Here is a 16,758-nt window from a genome sequence, read left to right as displayed (position 1 = left end):
TTCTTGTAGTAGTTTTAAAAACCATCAAAAGGAACTGCAGCTTCATTTCCTCTTTCCTAAACCATAACTTGCAAAGAAATAGGAAACTTACCCAGGCTGACTGATTGGAAAGCCATCAGTTTGTATCTAATGCTTCTATACCCACCTGGGGGGCTGGAGGGGGGCGAGGGGAATGTGGTCCCCTTCATTTGGAGTTGTTGCTACACGGGGGAAATGGTTGATGTTTATTTCCAAACGCTGCATGACCTGGCTTGTTTGGTCGTCTTTCATGTACTAATACTCTCCATGTTGTTCTATTATTATTACTATTATTAATTATTATTATTATTACTACTATTTTTTTTGCCGTTTGTAGAAAATAATATTTTTTTGCAAACTGCCAAAAGGGGTAAATTGGAATATATTGATTGTGATGCAAAGGTATGAGCTGTTTGTGTAATTGCCTTTCCAAATGCTTCTGAGTCCTTTCTGTCTCTCTGCACCTTGCTGCTCAGCTGGGCGGCTGTGACAGTGTGTCTGTGTGTAGGCAAGAGGTTAGCAGAGAAGGGGAAATTAAAACAATGTTGTACATTATATAGTTACCAGCTATTGAAAAACCTATTTTGTATGCAAGACAGCAGTGTAGAGATATATGGAAAGCCTTGGGCTAAGTACAGAAGATAATTACATTTGGAATTTTACTGAGTTAAGTCATTTATAGCTTCAAATAGTTGGAGAGAAAAATCAGCAAAACCACACTTAAACTTCTTGTTGTTACTTTTCAAGATAAGCATTTTTAAAAAAATGCTTTTTATCTTCTTATCTTACAAATTACCCTTTTTCTTTCATAGATATTTCCTAAATTTTACTTTCAGGAACACGCTGGTCATGACACTCTTTCACTATTAACTGAAGCAATATAAACTATTTTAATACAAGTTTTATAAAAATCAAACTACCAGTCATAAAATATCAGAGTCATGCAGAAAATGTTATGAGAAATGGTCTGTTATTTTAACAAGTTTCTTGGGAATTAGGAAAAGAAAAATAGAAATCTACAGTCTTCCTGGTAAACTGAGAAATGAGATAATCTTTCACCAAGGTGCAGTAATATTGAGGCTGAAGGTAAATCTAGATTCTTCAGTTACAGTCATCTTGAAAAGCATTAATCCTTCTCTCCCACACTCCCTGGGAATGGAACTACAGGAGGATGCCCTGTGTTGGACAGGAACAGGACAGAGGCTTGGTTCCCACCTCTCCCTAAGCCCATGCCAATACTGTTGAAAGGTTTATCAGCAGGGCGTTCTGCTAATTGCTCTAAATGAGTTATAGTTACAGCTTCACACCCATTTAGTGCTGCCAATGCTCAGAGTCATTGCAAAGGAAGGCAGCATAAGGTCCACAAGACAAGACCATAATTTCGAAGTGGTGTGAGACCAGAAAGGATTTAACAGTTATATAAGCAGCGTAGGTAGGATGAGCTGGAGGCCTAAATTAGGCAGGAGTGTTGATAACAGAGCCATGCCATCTCTGCTTGGCCAGCAAGCACAGGTGCAGGAGGAGGGTGATCCAGCTTCTGAAATTTACCTGCAGCTTCCCTCTTCTCCTCTCCTTTCATCCTGTATCACTCCTCTGATAGTTCAGAAAAGCCCTAATCATGTGGAAGGATTTGCCCTCCAGTCCCTATTTTGCCTGGCTGTGGCCTGTTTTTGCACAGAACCATAACAGGACAGGAATGTGGTGCCTAGCAGTGGGGTGCCCAGTGACATGGTCTGAGGAGCACTGAGCTGACCTCAGGCTGTGGAGCAGTTACCAGCAGAGTGATGACAGCCCCTCTGCAGACTGAGTTGTGTGAGTTAGATAGAAAAGGGACCCACAGCCTTTGCCCCTGATCAGCAGCACTGGTGAGCAGCTTTGCCTTACAGTGCAGCTGGGAATTACCAGCTTCAGGGTCCAGCACCAGATCTACATGGGCAAGATCTCCATTTCCCACCATCTAATGCATGTACAGCTCCATCAAAACAAATTCATTTCACCTGAGGGATATACTTCAGGTTTTGAGTGTGATGGACCCAAATGCTATCCTTTTGTTCTTGTTGATTATGCTGTTATTTTACTCATTATGGTTTTATCAGCGTTAGAGAAAAGTGAATAATCTTCTTCTAAAGTATATTTTAATCAACATTTTGGAAAGAAACAGGTCAAATCTGTTTTGTGTTTGATTGCAAATAGTCCTTAGCAGAAATCTTGACGTTTGGTCTTAGCATTTCCATCACAAACATACTTCAAAAATCACAGGCAAGGTAGAAATCTTCTCACATTTTGCTTTGTTTAAACCATCTTGACAAGATCATTTTTTGCCATTATAAATAGTGAAGATTGTGCTGCTGAGAAAAACACAAACGCAGGAACATACCCCTGTCCTTAGCTAGCTGTTAGCTGGAATAGGATATCCATTTTGCTACCTTCGAGTGGGTACACATTTCAGGATAGCAACAGGGCTGTGATGAGTCTAGAGAAGTGTCTCCTAAAGGAAGAAAATTAAGGCAGCTGGCCATTTTCAGTGCAATGAAAATGCTGCTTGGGTCTCTTTTCCTGCAGCATCCATTGACACTCTTGAAAAGTGGATTCTAAACCTTGCTAGTGCACAGGCCAAGCAGGCATGGAATGGGAGGGCTGTGTTTTGGCTGCCTCTTGCACTGCCTGTGACTGGCTTCCTTCTCCTTTGTCCTTGGTCTGTCCAAAATCCTGCTGCTGAAGTGCTCTCCTATTCCTGTTGAATGCCCCCACTGGGTTTTCATTTTCCCATTCCTGATTCTTGTCTTTTTTTTTTTTGTCTGGTTTTCCTCCGTACAATTTCTTCATCACCTGGGTTTCTAATGACTTTCCTCTTGCTCCATGGTCACTGCCTTGTCTGAAGCCCCTTGTGGCCTCTGCTTTCTGTGCTTCCCTCTCCTGCCTTTCCTGCTGGTATAGTTTTAGAATTTAACCTCTCCAGGGCAAGCTGTGTGTCTTGGTGTCCACATTTGCAGGGCTTGTACCTTACTCTGGATGTATTTTTGGTGGAACCATAGTTAGGAACTCACATTGTACATCCAGAGGTGAAGGAAATCTCACAAAATGAGGTTTATCATGGAGAACTGGATGGCTGTCTGAAAACTCCCACCATGCAGAGCTTTCCAAATGGGTGTAGGAAGAAAGAAGGAAGCTTCAGATGGGACTGTGTTGTGTTCCTCAGGCCCACGTACAGAGCAGATTCTTCCCTCCGTGTCAGAACTGTCCTTGCCCAACAACATTATCAGTAGATCAAGAGCATTTTCCTGCCTGTTGACTATTAATTCCTATTTCTGGACCATCTACACTCCAGTCATTGCCACCAGTGAGAATTTGCTTCCACCAGTGGCTGAGCAATCCCCCATGGCTTCTTTTGTTTGACCCCACTGACCAGAGGGGCTACTAGTGACACTCTAGCTTTATATCACTACTGCTTCCTGACCTAAGGGAAAAACAGTTTAAAGAAATTCTTCAGATTTTTTTACTTCTCTTCAGCGCTTTGAAACCGAGAGACCTCTATTTTTCATAATTTAAACTCCTGCCTAACTGGGTGAGTGTTTGAATTCCTAGACTATGACAAAATGCTAGCGTGTGTCTGCCTGAAATGTCGAGAGGATCTTTAATAACCTCCATCCACCAGATTCGGCGTTAAAAGCATTGCTGAGACGATGAGTGGAAACACTACAAACAAGGACCTGGCAGTGGGAGGGAGGTGCCCCTCTCCCTTTCCCTCTCCCTTTTCCCTCTCCCTCGCCGTGGGGGCCGGAGGAGGCACGGCAGGGTGTGCCCTGTGCTGCCCGGGTGCCATCCCCTCCAGCCGCCGCGCCGGGGCTGACAGGAAGCTCTCAGGTGCCTGCCTTCTATTTATTTTGGCTACGAGATGTTGTTTCTTCTGCAGTAGCCTGCAGACCAAAATTTAATGCACAGATGACCCCGCCAAGCAGCCCGTGTGTGCCCGGAGACTGCTAGGAATGAGGGATTGCACAACAGAGCTGCGCCGAGAGCACAGCTATTTCTTGGCTTAATTTGTTTTGTATGAAGCACAGCAGCTGAGGGTGAGCCCTCTCCTTTCTCTGGAGAGGTTCTCAGAGGACTCTCAGAGGGAGAAGTTCCTGCTGCAGCACTGAGATAAGAGCCTGTCGCTGCCCTCAGCTCTCCTGTGAAGTGTCCAGCTCAGATCAGGATGAGATTGCAGGAGATCTGCCGTAGGTGTCAGGTTTTCTCTCTTGCCATTGAGGTTTTTGACCAAAACAAGAGGAGCCATTTGAAAAGTGTAGTGACACCATTTTCCCCTTTATTTCATTCCTATCTTGGAAACTTCAGTGCCAAGTTTTATCCCATAATGGCACAATCTCAAACCCCTCGCCTTGCAAAGAGCAGGACAACCTTGGCCATAAGGCTGTGAGTGGAGATTTATGATCAACTCTCCTTTTATATACACTTAGCCCCACTTTACTGCTACAAACAGATGATGGTGATAAGGTGGGCAGGTTGTTTTAAGTTTTGCTGGAATGTGAGCACAGTTCTCCTTTTGGCCCCAGGAATCTGGCTTGTCTAACGCCAAAACTAAGCTCTGCAAAAACTGGCATTTGTAAGAACCTGATTCAGGTCATCTTGGAAGCAGCAACCTTTATGTTCAGCATGCAGATTAACAACACCCCTTTTTCATTAGTATTCTTAATATCTTTCCACTGCAATTTTTTTTTTGAAGAGCAGCTGGAAAAAAGTCCCATTCACACATTGAAGAAAAATTCCTTGTTTCCAAAAATATTGAAATTTACTGTCTGTCCAGTGCATTGAAGTGCTTTGGGAAGCTGACCAGGCTATGGATGCATACCAGTGATCCAGAGATTCCAGCTGTGTGGGTCTCAGCCATAAAATACAAGAGACATTGAGATCAGGGGCTTAACCCCAACTCTTGGGCCTGAAGTGGCTGATGTGACAGGATGACAACATGAGTCCTGTGGCATTGGGTGCTCAGGGATGAGTGGTTTGGGGTGATTACTGCTGCTTTCAGCCTTTCCCACCCCACTGCCCTCAGCCAGAGGGACGCTGGCAGCTCCCGCAGCAGGTCCTGCCCCATGCTCAGGGTGGCCCTGCTCAGGTGCCCAGCCTTGCTTCCCACTGAGGACTCTGCCACCTTCTCAAGTCAAATCAAGGTGCTTCTGGACCCAAGGCTGCCTGCAGAGCCCTGTGGAGGTGCCTCATGTGGTTAACCACCCCAGCTGTGCTCGTTGCATGTGCCACAATGCCTGTGGTTGACGTAAAGCCACAGCCCATCTGTGCCGCTTGTTCTGTGCTCTGAGAGAAGGAAACGCATCCTAGACCCGCTGCCTTGCTTTCCTTGTGCTGAGCCTCCCGAGCTGGAGTGGGGCTGGTTAATAAACATGATTCACTGTTGTCTTTTAGCTGTCAAGGCTGGAGTGAAGCTCTTGGTGCCAGCAGGTCTAGCTCTTCTCACTCGAGGGCTAATGCATTTTGCTTTGGGAAATGGTGACACCCAGCACCACACATTGGCTTTACCTCACGAATAGCCCATATACAATTTCCAAACTACTCAGCAATAAAACTCTTCTGTCTCATGCCTCGGTGCCAGCTGTTTAATTAGGAATAAGCAGAGGCTGGGTTTTATTTGTACGACTAACAGAGGATATTTTTTTCTTTCTCTCCCCTTCCAGCTTGCTAAAGATAAAGAGCGCCTGCAAGCCATGATGACACACCTGCATGTGAAGTCAACTGAACCAAAAGCCACCCCTCAGCCCGTAAGTACTGAGCTGTCCTGAAAGCAAAAACCAAACCTCACAACAAACCTCTCTTTCCTGTTCCCCACTGGAGCCCACCCTGTGGAGCCTGGCCCATTTCAGAACCGGGTGTGGGGAGGAGATGGGAAGTGCAGTCAGGTTTTGTCATCCCCCTCTCTTCAGGGAGTTTCAGAGTCCAGTTTGGTTCCAAAGCTGATGCATTGGGCCTTTTTCTGGCCTCATGTTAGTCACTTTGCATCAGTCTGACTTGGATGAAATCTTAGGAAGTGTTAGGAAGGAGTTGTAATTAAATTATATGTAGTATATTTATTTTGCTTTCTCCCAGTCTGACAGACATTTACTGTAGAAGTGACTCTAACTGCATGTTCTGATGATAATCACGGTTACCCGATATCGGGTTTTATACTGTTGAAACTGAGAAGGGAAACCTCCTCTACCCCACATTGCTCTTTGAAGAAGGGGGAGTAGGGGAAGCAAGTGGCTTTGCAGCCCAAGAGAACTCCTGGTTACCCCCAAACCCAGGAAAATCCCTCATCTCCTTCCCTGACTGTAATGACTCTTCTTCAGCTGTTGTTTTCTATCAGCCTCTTAATGCTGAAAGTGTTCCTGGGAGCTTCCAATGATTATTCAAAATGGAGAGAGTGCTTTGCTTCTTGATTTTAAGATTTGTAAGATTTAAAGGTACACTGGCTTTATTTGATTTTGCTTTGAGTCATTGTGTGAAAATTAATTGAGCGTTGACAATCTATAGTTAGTACCAGCAATTTTAATCAATATGCAATGATGCAGCATAATGACAAAGTATTGGTTTATCTGTTTTGACTGATTTTTTTTCTATAAATAAAGCAAACACACACCCATATATGTGTGATTTATGGTGATAGAAATAAAAAGGAGTCAGACTATTAACCCAGCAAATATGGTAGCCTGCCAAGATGCAGTTGGTAGACAAAATTAATGTCTGAAACAGAACACATTACAGAGATAGAGAACATAAAATCATTAAACACTTCGCGCACACATTTTTACTAGAAAAGGATTTCTCAGTTTCCGTGTAGTTGGAAATAAATGGCTGCAGAAGTGCATAGGGAGGCTACTAGATAGAAAATTGCAGGCTATTGAGTAACACTGGAGTAGATGTCATAGTCAACGGGAGACTTCCTTGCCTTTTTGGAGAGAGTTGAGTGGTAGGTCCAAACCCTTCCATTTAAGCTGTTGAGATGCCTAAAATTGCTTGGTCTGGTGGACACCAGCCCTCTAGAGTAGAAACTACTGGCAGTGTCTATAAAAATAGCATTCTTCTATTTCCTCACATCCATCCCAGCCCGAATGCAAATGCTTCAGCGCATTGTTGGCAAAGTGTGTAGACCCAACAGAACGGGGAGGAGGTTTGGTTTCTATAGCTCTTACTGGATTAAAAATTAAAACAGCGGAATAATCTGGGAGTCTCAAAGCACTCTGCCTTGAGGCCTTTCATAACAGCAGTGCCCCTCAGGAGGAAGGATTACAAACTGAAGGGAGGAAATCATCAGAAGGCGAGCGGTGTTTGGCAGGGCTGCTGGTGATCGATGCCGGGCCGCCGAGGGCAGGGAGCTCTGGAGGGTCTCGTAGGCTGCAGAGATACCAGGGTGTCGCCATGAAGATTAGTGTTAACAGCTAATAAACAGGGAAAAGCACAGGAGAAAAACCTGTGAACGCAGGGGGAAAAGGGCTGTCTTGATTAGTATTAAAAATGTTTTACATTCTGGAAAATTATAGCTTTGTTGGGGACCTCCTACTAAATTTATTTTTAACTGCTCTATTGAAAATTCTGTACCACTAGTCAACATTATCTCTCAGTTGCTCAGCACAGTGTTTCTTTATTAAAAGAAATAGGCATGAATATTTTTGACTGAAAAATTAATAGCTTTTGAATTCATACACAGCAGGTTTTCTTTTGCAAAGAAGTCCAATATCGCTGCACAGCACTTCTATAACCATTTATTTAGAGTCCAAGTCAAACCTTTGACAGCTAGAGCAGTGTTACAAGCCAACATAAAGAACTCCAAGATGTAAACCAACAATAGGCAGTCTGTGTGAGGTTTGCCATTGTCAAATACATAGATTGTTTGGATTAGTTTATGTAAATGTACTGTTGTATTACCCTTTGGAAAAAAAAAAGATCACATTTGTGTATGAAAAGTGGTTTCGTTCACAGGCAGCATTATAAATTCCTTATCCTTTAACTTACATGTTAGAAGTAAAAATTGGTGCCTGACAGGCCTATATTGTGTGGCACTCTGTTGTTGGATTGAAACTGCCTTCTTTTCATTTATTGAAATATAGAAAAATTTATTATAGATACCATCTGATAAATCAGAAATTATTAAAATATGTATAGGTGAAGCATTTGAAAATTAATTATAAAATGTAGAAGTATAGTGTTTTGCATAAATTGTGCTTTCCTAGTGAAAAAAATACACAGACATTGCATAGACTCTGCTAGACCCTGGTCCTTTCAACTCAGTGGGATAGGACTTTGGTAAAAAGATCTGATGACCATTATTGCACTGCAAAGTAGTCTTTACATCCAGTAATTAATTTTTTTTTCTGCCAACGTAACTAATGCAAGGTGTGTGTTAGAACTAATATATTACAGTACTTAGTGATTTTAAAGGAAAAAGCGTCTGCAAATCCAAACATAGCAGTGAGTTTGGATTTAAAATTACAGCCTTTTCATGGCTGAGAAAATGTTTTTATTCTGCTTAAAGGATCTTGATGCTTGTTTTAAACTATTTTGTTACTGGCAGGTAAGAAGGTACATGAGCATCTGTGTTAACTATGTGCCATTTGTAATCCACACTGACCACTTGTGCCATCTTTGCCTTCTGGGCTTCAGACAGTAGTTGAGTGTGTGATGTTGGACCAGTCTGGACCAGTTGGACCACAGCCAAGTTCTTGAGGGTTGTGCATCAATTCGAAACTCACTCAGCTCTGGGGAAGGGTTGCTTGTCTGATTTATCCATGTCCTTCCACCCCATCCCCAGCTTTGGGTGTCTTTAGCTCTTTGCAGTAATTTTGAGCTTGGCAGGGGTGGTGGAGTGGCCCCTGTATTTCAGCCCACCAAGAAATCTGCTCAGTAAAGCTCTCTAGTCCTACTAAAGTCGATGAGATTTAAGCACATTCCTGTGTGGCGTAGTGGTGGTGGCCCAAATCATTGGCAGACTGTGTGGGCAGGGAGGTGCTCTCAGTGTCTGGTGCTGCTCCCCAGGGGCTGTTGGGCAGCCAGGAGGGGGTCTGGGGTGCAGGGGAACATCCCAGGAACTGGGGCAGTGCTTAGGATCCCCTTTAAAAACACCCAGTTTTATAATGAAAATCCCCAACAGCAGCAGTTCAAAAGAAAGCGGAGCTATCTCAGAGCTCAGCACTTGAAACAGGCAGTGCTGTCCCATCCGTGCTACACGTGTTGTTTCAGTGAGACTGAGGGGCCTGAGTAAAGTGAGAACAAGGCCATGAGACAGAATAAGCTGTGACGTGTTTTGGTAAGGTGAACTTTTTTTCAAGGTAAAAAAACAAAACCACAACACAAAAGCCGGAACAGCGATTTCTCAAGAACTGTCATCCTGGTTTTGCTATTAAGGTACCCCCCCGACTCGCTGTTGTCATCCGTGTTAGCCATCAGCATAATAGCTTCAAATGGAAATGTGCTTTCTTCTGGGAGGATTAACTTGTGTTGAAGTTCACAGGAAGGGAAGGAGAAGGAAAAAGCATCAACCAACAAGTAATTCTTCATACTAGGTGCTATAGCTATCTTTTAAAAATAGACAGAAAACTTTTAAAGGCCCTTCTGGCACTTTAAATAAGATGCACTGTTAGATATCCCTTCTTTAATGTATTTTTTTTTACCATAACCATAGCAGTTATGATTGTTTTGAAATACTGTTTTTAGCAACTGTAATAACAAAGCAGTAAAAAAAAAAGTCTTTTAACTGTTGAGGTAATGACTGAGCATTTTAGCTGCTGTAGCCATACTTTATAGTTTGAAAAAATAACGATATGCAGCAATAAAGAGAGATTCTCAAGCACAACAAAAGCTGTTTTTATATACTGGTTTTCATTAAGTCTCACTCCTCAGCTTCAGTTTCCTTAGTATTCCTGCCAATAACAACACCTGCTAAGTGATTGCTGCCTGCCAGGCTCTGCATCCAATACACACTGATGTGTCCAGGCTGAAACGGGGAGAGGAAGACACAGCAATGAACAAAGTTTTAGGCCCAGTATTCACTTTCTCTCTCTCACCCTCAATGTCAAGAAAAGGAGTTTCTTCTTCAAAGTATTTCAGTCACAGGAGTTCAGTGCGGAAAAGTCCCCAGCCCCAGCTGGGCCCAGAGCAGCAGCACCCATTGCAGGAAATCACTGGGTATGGCCTCACTGTGACCCTTAGAAACTTTTTTTCCCCTTTTTTAGAAGAGTTTCAGTGCTATTTCATGTGCAGCCACTATTGTCATGTAAAATATTTACACAAAATGAAATCAGACTTAGATCTAGTAGGAGAGCCACTAACTGGAAAGCTGGTTTTTTAAACTGGGTAATAGCATGGGTTACCTCTGCCTTGTTTATATCTAAAGAAAAAAAGCAAATTACTCTGTTTTCACCTTTAATAGGGAGACATGACTATTTCTTGAAAGGGAAAGTTAATAATAAAGTCCTCAGAAGGATGTTGAGTGCTGAAACAGTTATGGCAGTTATGAATGACCAAGTCAAATCAGTGTGAGGAAATATTCTAGAAAACCAAAACTGAACAAAGCTATCAAAAAAGTTGAGAGATTGAATTTCCAGAGTTTTAGGACTTAACAAGTGTTGTGAGATTTGGTGTGTTTTCCGTTAGGTTTTTTGGTGGTTTTTTTTTTAATTATTATTTTTGGGTTTGGTTGTTTTTTAAAGGCTGGAGGAAATCTTCCCCCCATTCCCAGGACAAACATTACAAAAACATTTTAACTCCTTGGTGCAGGGGTGAACTCTGAGTGCCCACATTGCTGCAGTGCAAGAGTTCTTGCTTGTTGAAGTGCTCACTCTGTGGCTTGGGTTCCCTCCCCTCTGCCAGCAGTGATACTCATCCAAAAATTACGGTATGTGGGAAACAGCCTGTGTACAAAATACCAATGCGAGCAACTTTTCTAATCATAGTAACTTGTTTTTAAATAGCAAATGCAAACAGGCAGAAACCATGTAGAGTTTCCATCAGGAAAAGAAACCCTCCCAGCCCAGTCCCTCCCTGATCTTTGCCCTGCACAGTCATCCACAGCCGCTTCCACGTTTCTAATTGACGCCAATATTAAGATTTAATAGTTTACCATTCAGATTAATAATTCAAGATGGCAACAAAACCAACACCATTCATAATTTGTTATTCTGCTCTAATTCACAACTGATTTTTCAGCCTTGGCGCTATCGACGCAACAAAGGAAGCGGCAGCGAAAGGCTGTGGAGGGAGTGCAGCCCTCTCCTCCCTCACCCTGGCTCGGGTTTTGGGAACCCAGCTGGAAGAGGAGAGTGTCATCAAATAAAACACGGAAAACGGAAAAACTTCGCTAGCGATGGACAAGGTCGTGTTTCATTAACTTGTTGGTTCAGGCTCACAAATGGTCGTCGGAGGTGAAACGCGGCAGACTCGCTGCGTTCCAGCTTTTTGTTCTCTCTTTCCTCACAGACTGCAGTCATGTTTAATTTGGAAACTGGGCTCCTTTGGCAAATTAGCAATTAGAACAATTTTGTGGGAATATGTATATGTGTCATTAGGTTTCCTGCAAATTAATAGCGAGAGCAGAGGTCAGGCAGAAATTTTCCACTTGACTGCAGCTCCTCTGTTGAGATTTGGCACTTTGTTTTGGAACGGCCACAGCTGCTCAAAGCCACAGTCTTCCTTTAGGAACTGTCTTTTAATTAGTTTACCTCATAGCCATTATTACAAATATTACTGCCTCCCCTCCTTGAAATAAAATTACTGTTTCTACAAAATATTCCGGTGACATCTTGCACCACTGCACATTGATGGTGGGGTCACTTGGATGCAGCGTTTAATCATTAGATCACCTCCATAAGCATCTCCTAATTAGAGTCCTTACAATACAATTTTATCTGGTAATTAGCTGAGATTGGCTGCTTCCTCTGTAGCTTATTAGTGGCAGCCCAGCAGTGGGTGTGAATCACAGTGTCATTTGTCAAGCCTGTTAAAGCCCCCCCCTTTGCTCGTCCTCTTCTGTGTTTATTCCTCATCACTACCTATGCTGTAAAGCCTAAAGAAATTTAACTTGATTCAGATTCTTTAAGCAGGGAATGCTGACCTTTGTGGATCCTTTCTCAAGCTTCCCTAGTAGAAACAGATTAAATGTTAAGTTTTTACATGCTGAAAAAGGAAGGGGGCTCTTTTGAAATGGAGTAGTTGGGAGCCGTAATGATGAAGCAGGAGCAGTGATCTTTCCAACGGGAGGGCCCGGCTGCCGAGCCTGCACTGAGAAGGGCACTTAAAATTGATGCAGATTTCCTCGCAGTTATTGGACTGTTAAAATGTCCATTTAGAAACTGAGATAAAATACAGTAGATTTAATTTCATGGTGAGACCTGTCAGTTGCACTATTATTATCATCACTGGTCCTTTTATCATATGTAATAGATGGATAGATGGATAACAAGGAGACATTACTATATATATATATATATATATGTCCCTAATCAGTGTCCTTAAATCAGGCCAGTCAACGAGCAGACTAGGTGGCACATGGTGGCAGTGCATGGCACCAGGGGTGTTTAAAACTCCAGATGCAGGTGGTGGTTCATGCTGGAGCAGGGATCAATACCTGCATTTCACCACCTTCGCCATCCCTCTCTGTGTTCACGCTCCCTGGCTTTACCACAAAGTGTTAAGTATTTCCCACTGGAGGGCAAGGGAATTTGTAAGCCCCTGCAGGGAAAGGTGTGTGTTTGCAGGTCTGCTGCTCACCACCTTCTTCCCTTGGAGCAGCAGCATCAGGGCTGTGCCAGGAGTTTGTGGCTAGGGTTTCCCTCAGCTCCTTCTCACTGTCAGGAAGGACAAGCAATCACAATTTATCTTCCTTCAGCTGAGCCCTTTCTGTGGGCAATGGGCTTTTTGTGTTGGTATCCTCTCTGTAATACTACCGCTCTTTATTTTCCACTACCTTTGTTTGGGATAAATCCTATTATTTTTTAAAAGAAAATTATTTGTGGCTATTAACTCATATGAGGAATGCTAATAGGAGTTTTCTTATCTGGTTACTTTCATACAAGGAAAATTAATACAGTGCCTTATGGATAAACATGAGATTTTGGGGGCATAGCTGCGTCGTGTGCCTTGCCTTCATCTCAGAAGATTTAATGTCTAGCAAAGAAGGAATTTTAATCATGAACAAAAGTTGTAAAATTCTGGCCCTGTTAAATTCAGTAGGAATTTTGCTACTGACTTCAGTGGGGTCAGGATTTCACCAGTATTATTCGTGAAACTGCCTAAAGGAAGGAAATGTGGAAGTAGTCAAAAAGAGCCCTTTTCTTGGTCTTCTTCTGTGATGTTGTATTTAAGGGATTGGAGTGTTTGTTTAAAATACTTCAGCAGCAGCAACCTATTGGGATGGGGCGTCATCTTTCAAAGGACATTGTAGGGCAGAAAGAAGGGGTTGGGGGGGAATGTGGATGCTGGTTATATAAATAGGTTGTGCATCGAAAACAGTCGGGTTGGAGCTGGGTTTGATACCCAATCCTGGAGGCAGGTGTGTTTTACAGCCTGCTGTGGCAAGCTGCCACACCAGTGGGGCCAGGCTTCGTGCAGGTAACACCAATGCCTTCCATCCTAGCAGGGAAAAACAGAGTGGTGCCACTTGTGCTGGGCTGAATGCTCACAGTATTTCATACACTGTGATTAATTAAATTATTCCAGTGTTAACCTACTCTGGGCTTTGCTTTTAAAATGGATGAACAGAGAGGAAAAAAAAAGAAAAGCCGAAATGGTGAAGAGAGAGATTGTGTTTCTCCCTAGCATGTCCCTAGGAAAGTCTTGTCTTTTATTTTAAGCCTGATGCCTTCAATGAAACATCCAGGAAGACTGATTAGAAGCCATGCATAATGATAGCATGGAAATCAGAGAGGTGTGGGGTTTAGACTGTGAAACAATGAAACTTGAAGTAAAATATTAAAATGATCATGTACTGCGCGAGATCTTCCATTAAGATTTAGATAAAAATTCATGATTTGTTCTTTAGGCAGCAGGCTATGTTGCTCTGTTTTTTAAACCTATTTGGAGATGTATGTATGTAGTTATTATCTGTTTCCATTTACTGGCTCTTAACAGAGATGTTACAGCAGCACTTTGTGCTGAAGCTGCAGTGTCTGCTTGTAACTGAGGGACACTCCAGTACGAGGGTTTCCTCTGCAGCCCCTAACCACCCAGAAATGCTGTTTGTAACAACCCCCTCGTCCTTCCCTCCGCAGCTGAATCTGGTATCGAGCGTCACGCTGTCCAAGACCGCGTCCGAGGCGTCTCCGCAGAGTTTACCTCATACTCCCACCACCCCGACTGCGCCCATCACTCCCGTCACGCAGGGACCGTCGGTCATCACTACCACGAGCATGCACAACGTCGGGCCCATCCGGAGGCGGTACTCGGACAAGTACAACGTCCCCATCTCTTCAGGTAACGGGGTTCTGCTGCCACAGCCCCCGCCTTCCCCCACGGCCTGGCGGCGTCGGGCTGTGATGATAACAGAACAACTGCTCTTATTTAGCAGATATTGCCCAGAACCAAGAATTTTATAAGAACGCGGAAGTTAGACCACCATTCACGTATGCATCTTTAATTAGACAGGTAAGCTGAGCCAAACACACACGTCTGGATTAGGGAAAAGAGTATATCTCCCTATATGTGCTGGATTAAATAGATTTTCAAACCTATGGATGTAAGCATGCTCAAATGCTCAAACCTTTACTATAAGGGTTTTTAGAACTGCAATATATAACATAATTGCTTTTGATTAAGTATTACAATACGATGTGATTATTAGGAAATTCATTTCACACAACAGTGAAAATGAGCCTGTTTAAAGATGGCAAGTCAATTATCACAAGCTACAGTAATCTCTGATCCCTAGAATTAATCTGAGCTCTAAATAATTACTGAGCTTTAATCAGCTAGTGAAATGTTTTGCATTTCTCTTTGATTCTGCTTTATGAATGACTAATAAATTAATATTTCTGTAAGGAAACAGAAATAAAAACTCAAAACAATTAGATAATTCCATTTTGAATTTTGCCATTGAACTGTTAAATACAGCCATTAATCTTAGTTCATATTGTGAAAACCCTCCTTTCGATTTCTTGCTCCAAATCTCTTCTTTTTCATTCTTCCTTTCTTCCCTTTTTTTTTTCGTATCTGGCAAAGTAAAACTGTGAGCGTGTTTTGTACTGGTGTGCTGGTAACTGATCTTGCAATCGCTTTGCTCCACAAGGCCATCCTGGAATCTCCTGAAAAACAGCTAACACTAAACGAAATCTACAACTGGTTCACGCGAATGTTCGCCTACTTCCGACGCAACGCGGCGACGTGGAAGGTAAGGCTGAGCCCACCTCCTGCCTTTGCTCTCTGCCATGTACAGAACAGACCTTGCTGATGACAGAAATTGTCCCGACGTGGGGACATGAAAAATTTAGATCGGCAGTTGTGACACGCGCCGGGTGCCTTATCTGCAGGAACAATTTGATATTTGGCAGAAAAAATTCCTCTGCCTTTGAAAACCACTAATTGAATCCCCATTATTGGCTTTTATGTTCTGTGATTACGCCATGAGTTCCTCTGTGTGGTTGCTACGAGCAGGGAAACTCAGGCTCTTCAGCCGGAACATATTAGAAAATTAAAAAAAAAAAGAGGTAAAGTTCTCGTGTCATAGAAGATATACTGTTCGTCTTTTTAGCTATTCAGGTTTTAATCACAACAATTTTTTTCCCTAGGATCTATAGATCAGTGGATTTCTTTCCTCAGTCGATTGACTCTTAACTACATAAACAGCTGTTATAAACTTCCTCTCTGTTTTTTTTAATCACACAGCAGAAGCTTATTGAATTTAATATGCAAGAAGCAAGCTCCTCAATGAGAAATGTCTTTAACAGAAAAAGACGTGGTGTTTTGCACTTTAATTTCCTTTGATTACTGTCACATATACTGTTACATGAGAGGTTTGGGAAGTTAATTTTATTCTGTATTTTGGGGTCCACTCCTCCACTTGAAATATAGCACTTTAATAGTCATATTGACTTCTGAATCCGGTGCAATCACAAATGAATGATTCAAATAACTGGATGTTGTGTTGCTGTAAAAACTGTACCCTGGTGCTTGGAATCTCTTTTAATCCAGGCAGCTCTGTTGTTCTCAGACAACTTCAAATGACCAGGTAGTATGAATAGGTCCCATACATGCTGTTCCATCAGCTCTTTCTGTTTTTCCTGTCCCAGCCTGCATTTAAGATTCATTCCTTCAGCGGATGGAGCTAAAATTGGTCCTTGGAAGTTAGCTTGGTTTTTAGTGGCACGGTTTTCGTTTCATTCAGACCCCAGCACAGTTTTGTACGTTTTTAACCCTGGTCTAGAAGCTCTTAAGTTCAGGAAAACTTTCTGTGATTGCTGCTTTGATTCTTCCCTGCAGTTGGAAAACATGAGCAGTGTTCAACTTTGCAGCTTCCTTACTATCCAGAAAGGAAATTAACTTTCCTTGATTTAAGATCCTTTTAGACCTGCCTGTCTTTTGCTGCTGGAGTGCTTCCAGTAGGGCTTTTCAGCAGCTGCAGGTGTGGGTGCTAAAGTAAAAATCCTATTTAGTTCCAGCAGCAAAGGGAAGCGGAGGGAGGAGTGGAAGAAGGCAGCAGGCAGTCCTGGCTGTATCTCCTGTGAGCCTAGTTTTGGGAATTAGCTTTTGGCATCCCAAAAA

General features: G+C 42.7%; 1 protein-coding gene across 12 annotated transcripts in view; it reads left to right on the top strand.

Moving 5' to 3' along the window:
• The window catches only part of FOXP1 (forkhead box P1), a 377,541-nt gene that overhangs the window by 340,402 nt on the left and 20,381 nt on the right, over nucleotides 1-16,758 (top strand). For 10 of the 12 annotated variants that reach the window (XM_063165022.1, XM_063165020.1, XM_063165014.1 and 7 more), the window contains 4 exons: nucleotides 5,712-5,795; nucleotides 14,274-14,475; nucleotides 14,567-14,646; nucleotides 15,287-15,388. In XM_063165022.1, coding sequence (XP_063021092.1) covers nucleotides 5,712-5,795; nucleotides 14,274-14,475; nucleotides 14,567-14,646; nucleotides 15,287-15,388 — 468 coding nt within the window. The remainder of the gene's footprint in view (nucleotides 1-5,711; nucleotides 5,796-14,273; nucleotides 14,476-14,566; nucleotides 14,647-15,286; nucleotides 15,389-16,758) is intronic. The other 2 variants (XM_063165025.1, XM_063165019.1) reach the window with 1 other exon arrangement.

This window comes from Melospiza melodia, chromosome 10 (assembly GCF_035770615.1).
Source record: "Melospiza melodia melodia isolate bMelMel2 chromosome 10, bMelMel2.pri, whole genome shotgun sequence".
Classification (NCBI taxonomy): Eukaryota; Metazoa; Chordata; class Aves; order Passeriformes; family Passerellidae; genus Melospiza; species Melospiza melodia.
The sequence above is the reverse complement of the archived record's forward strand: the minus strand, read 5'-3'. Positions and strand labels throughout refer to the sequence as shown.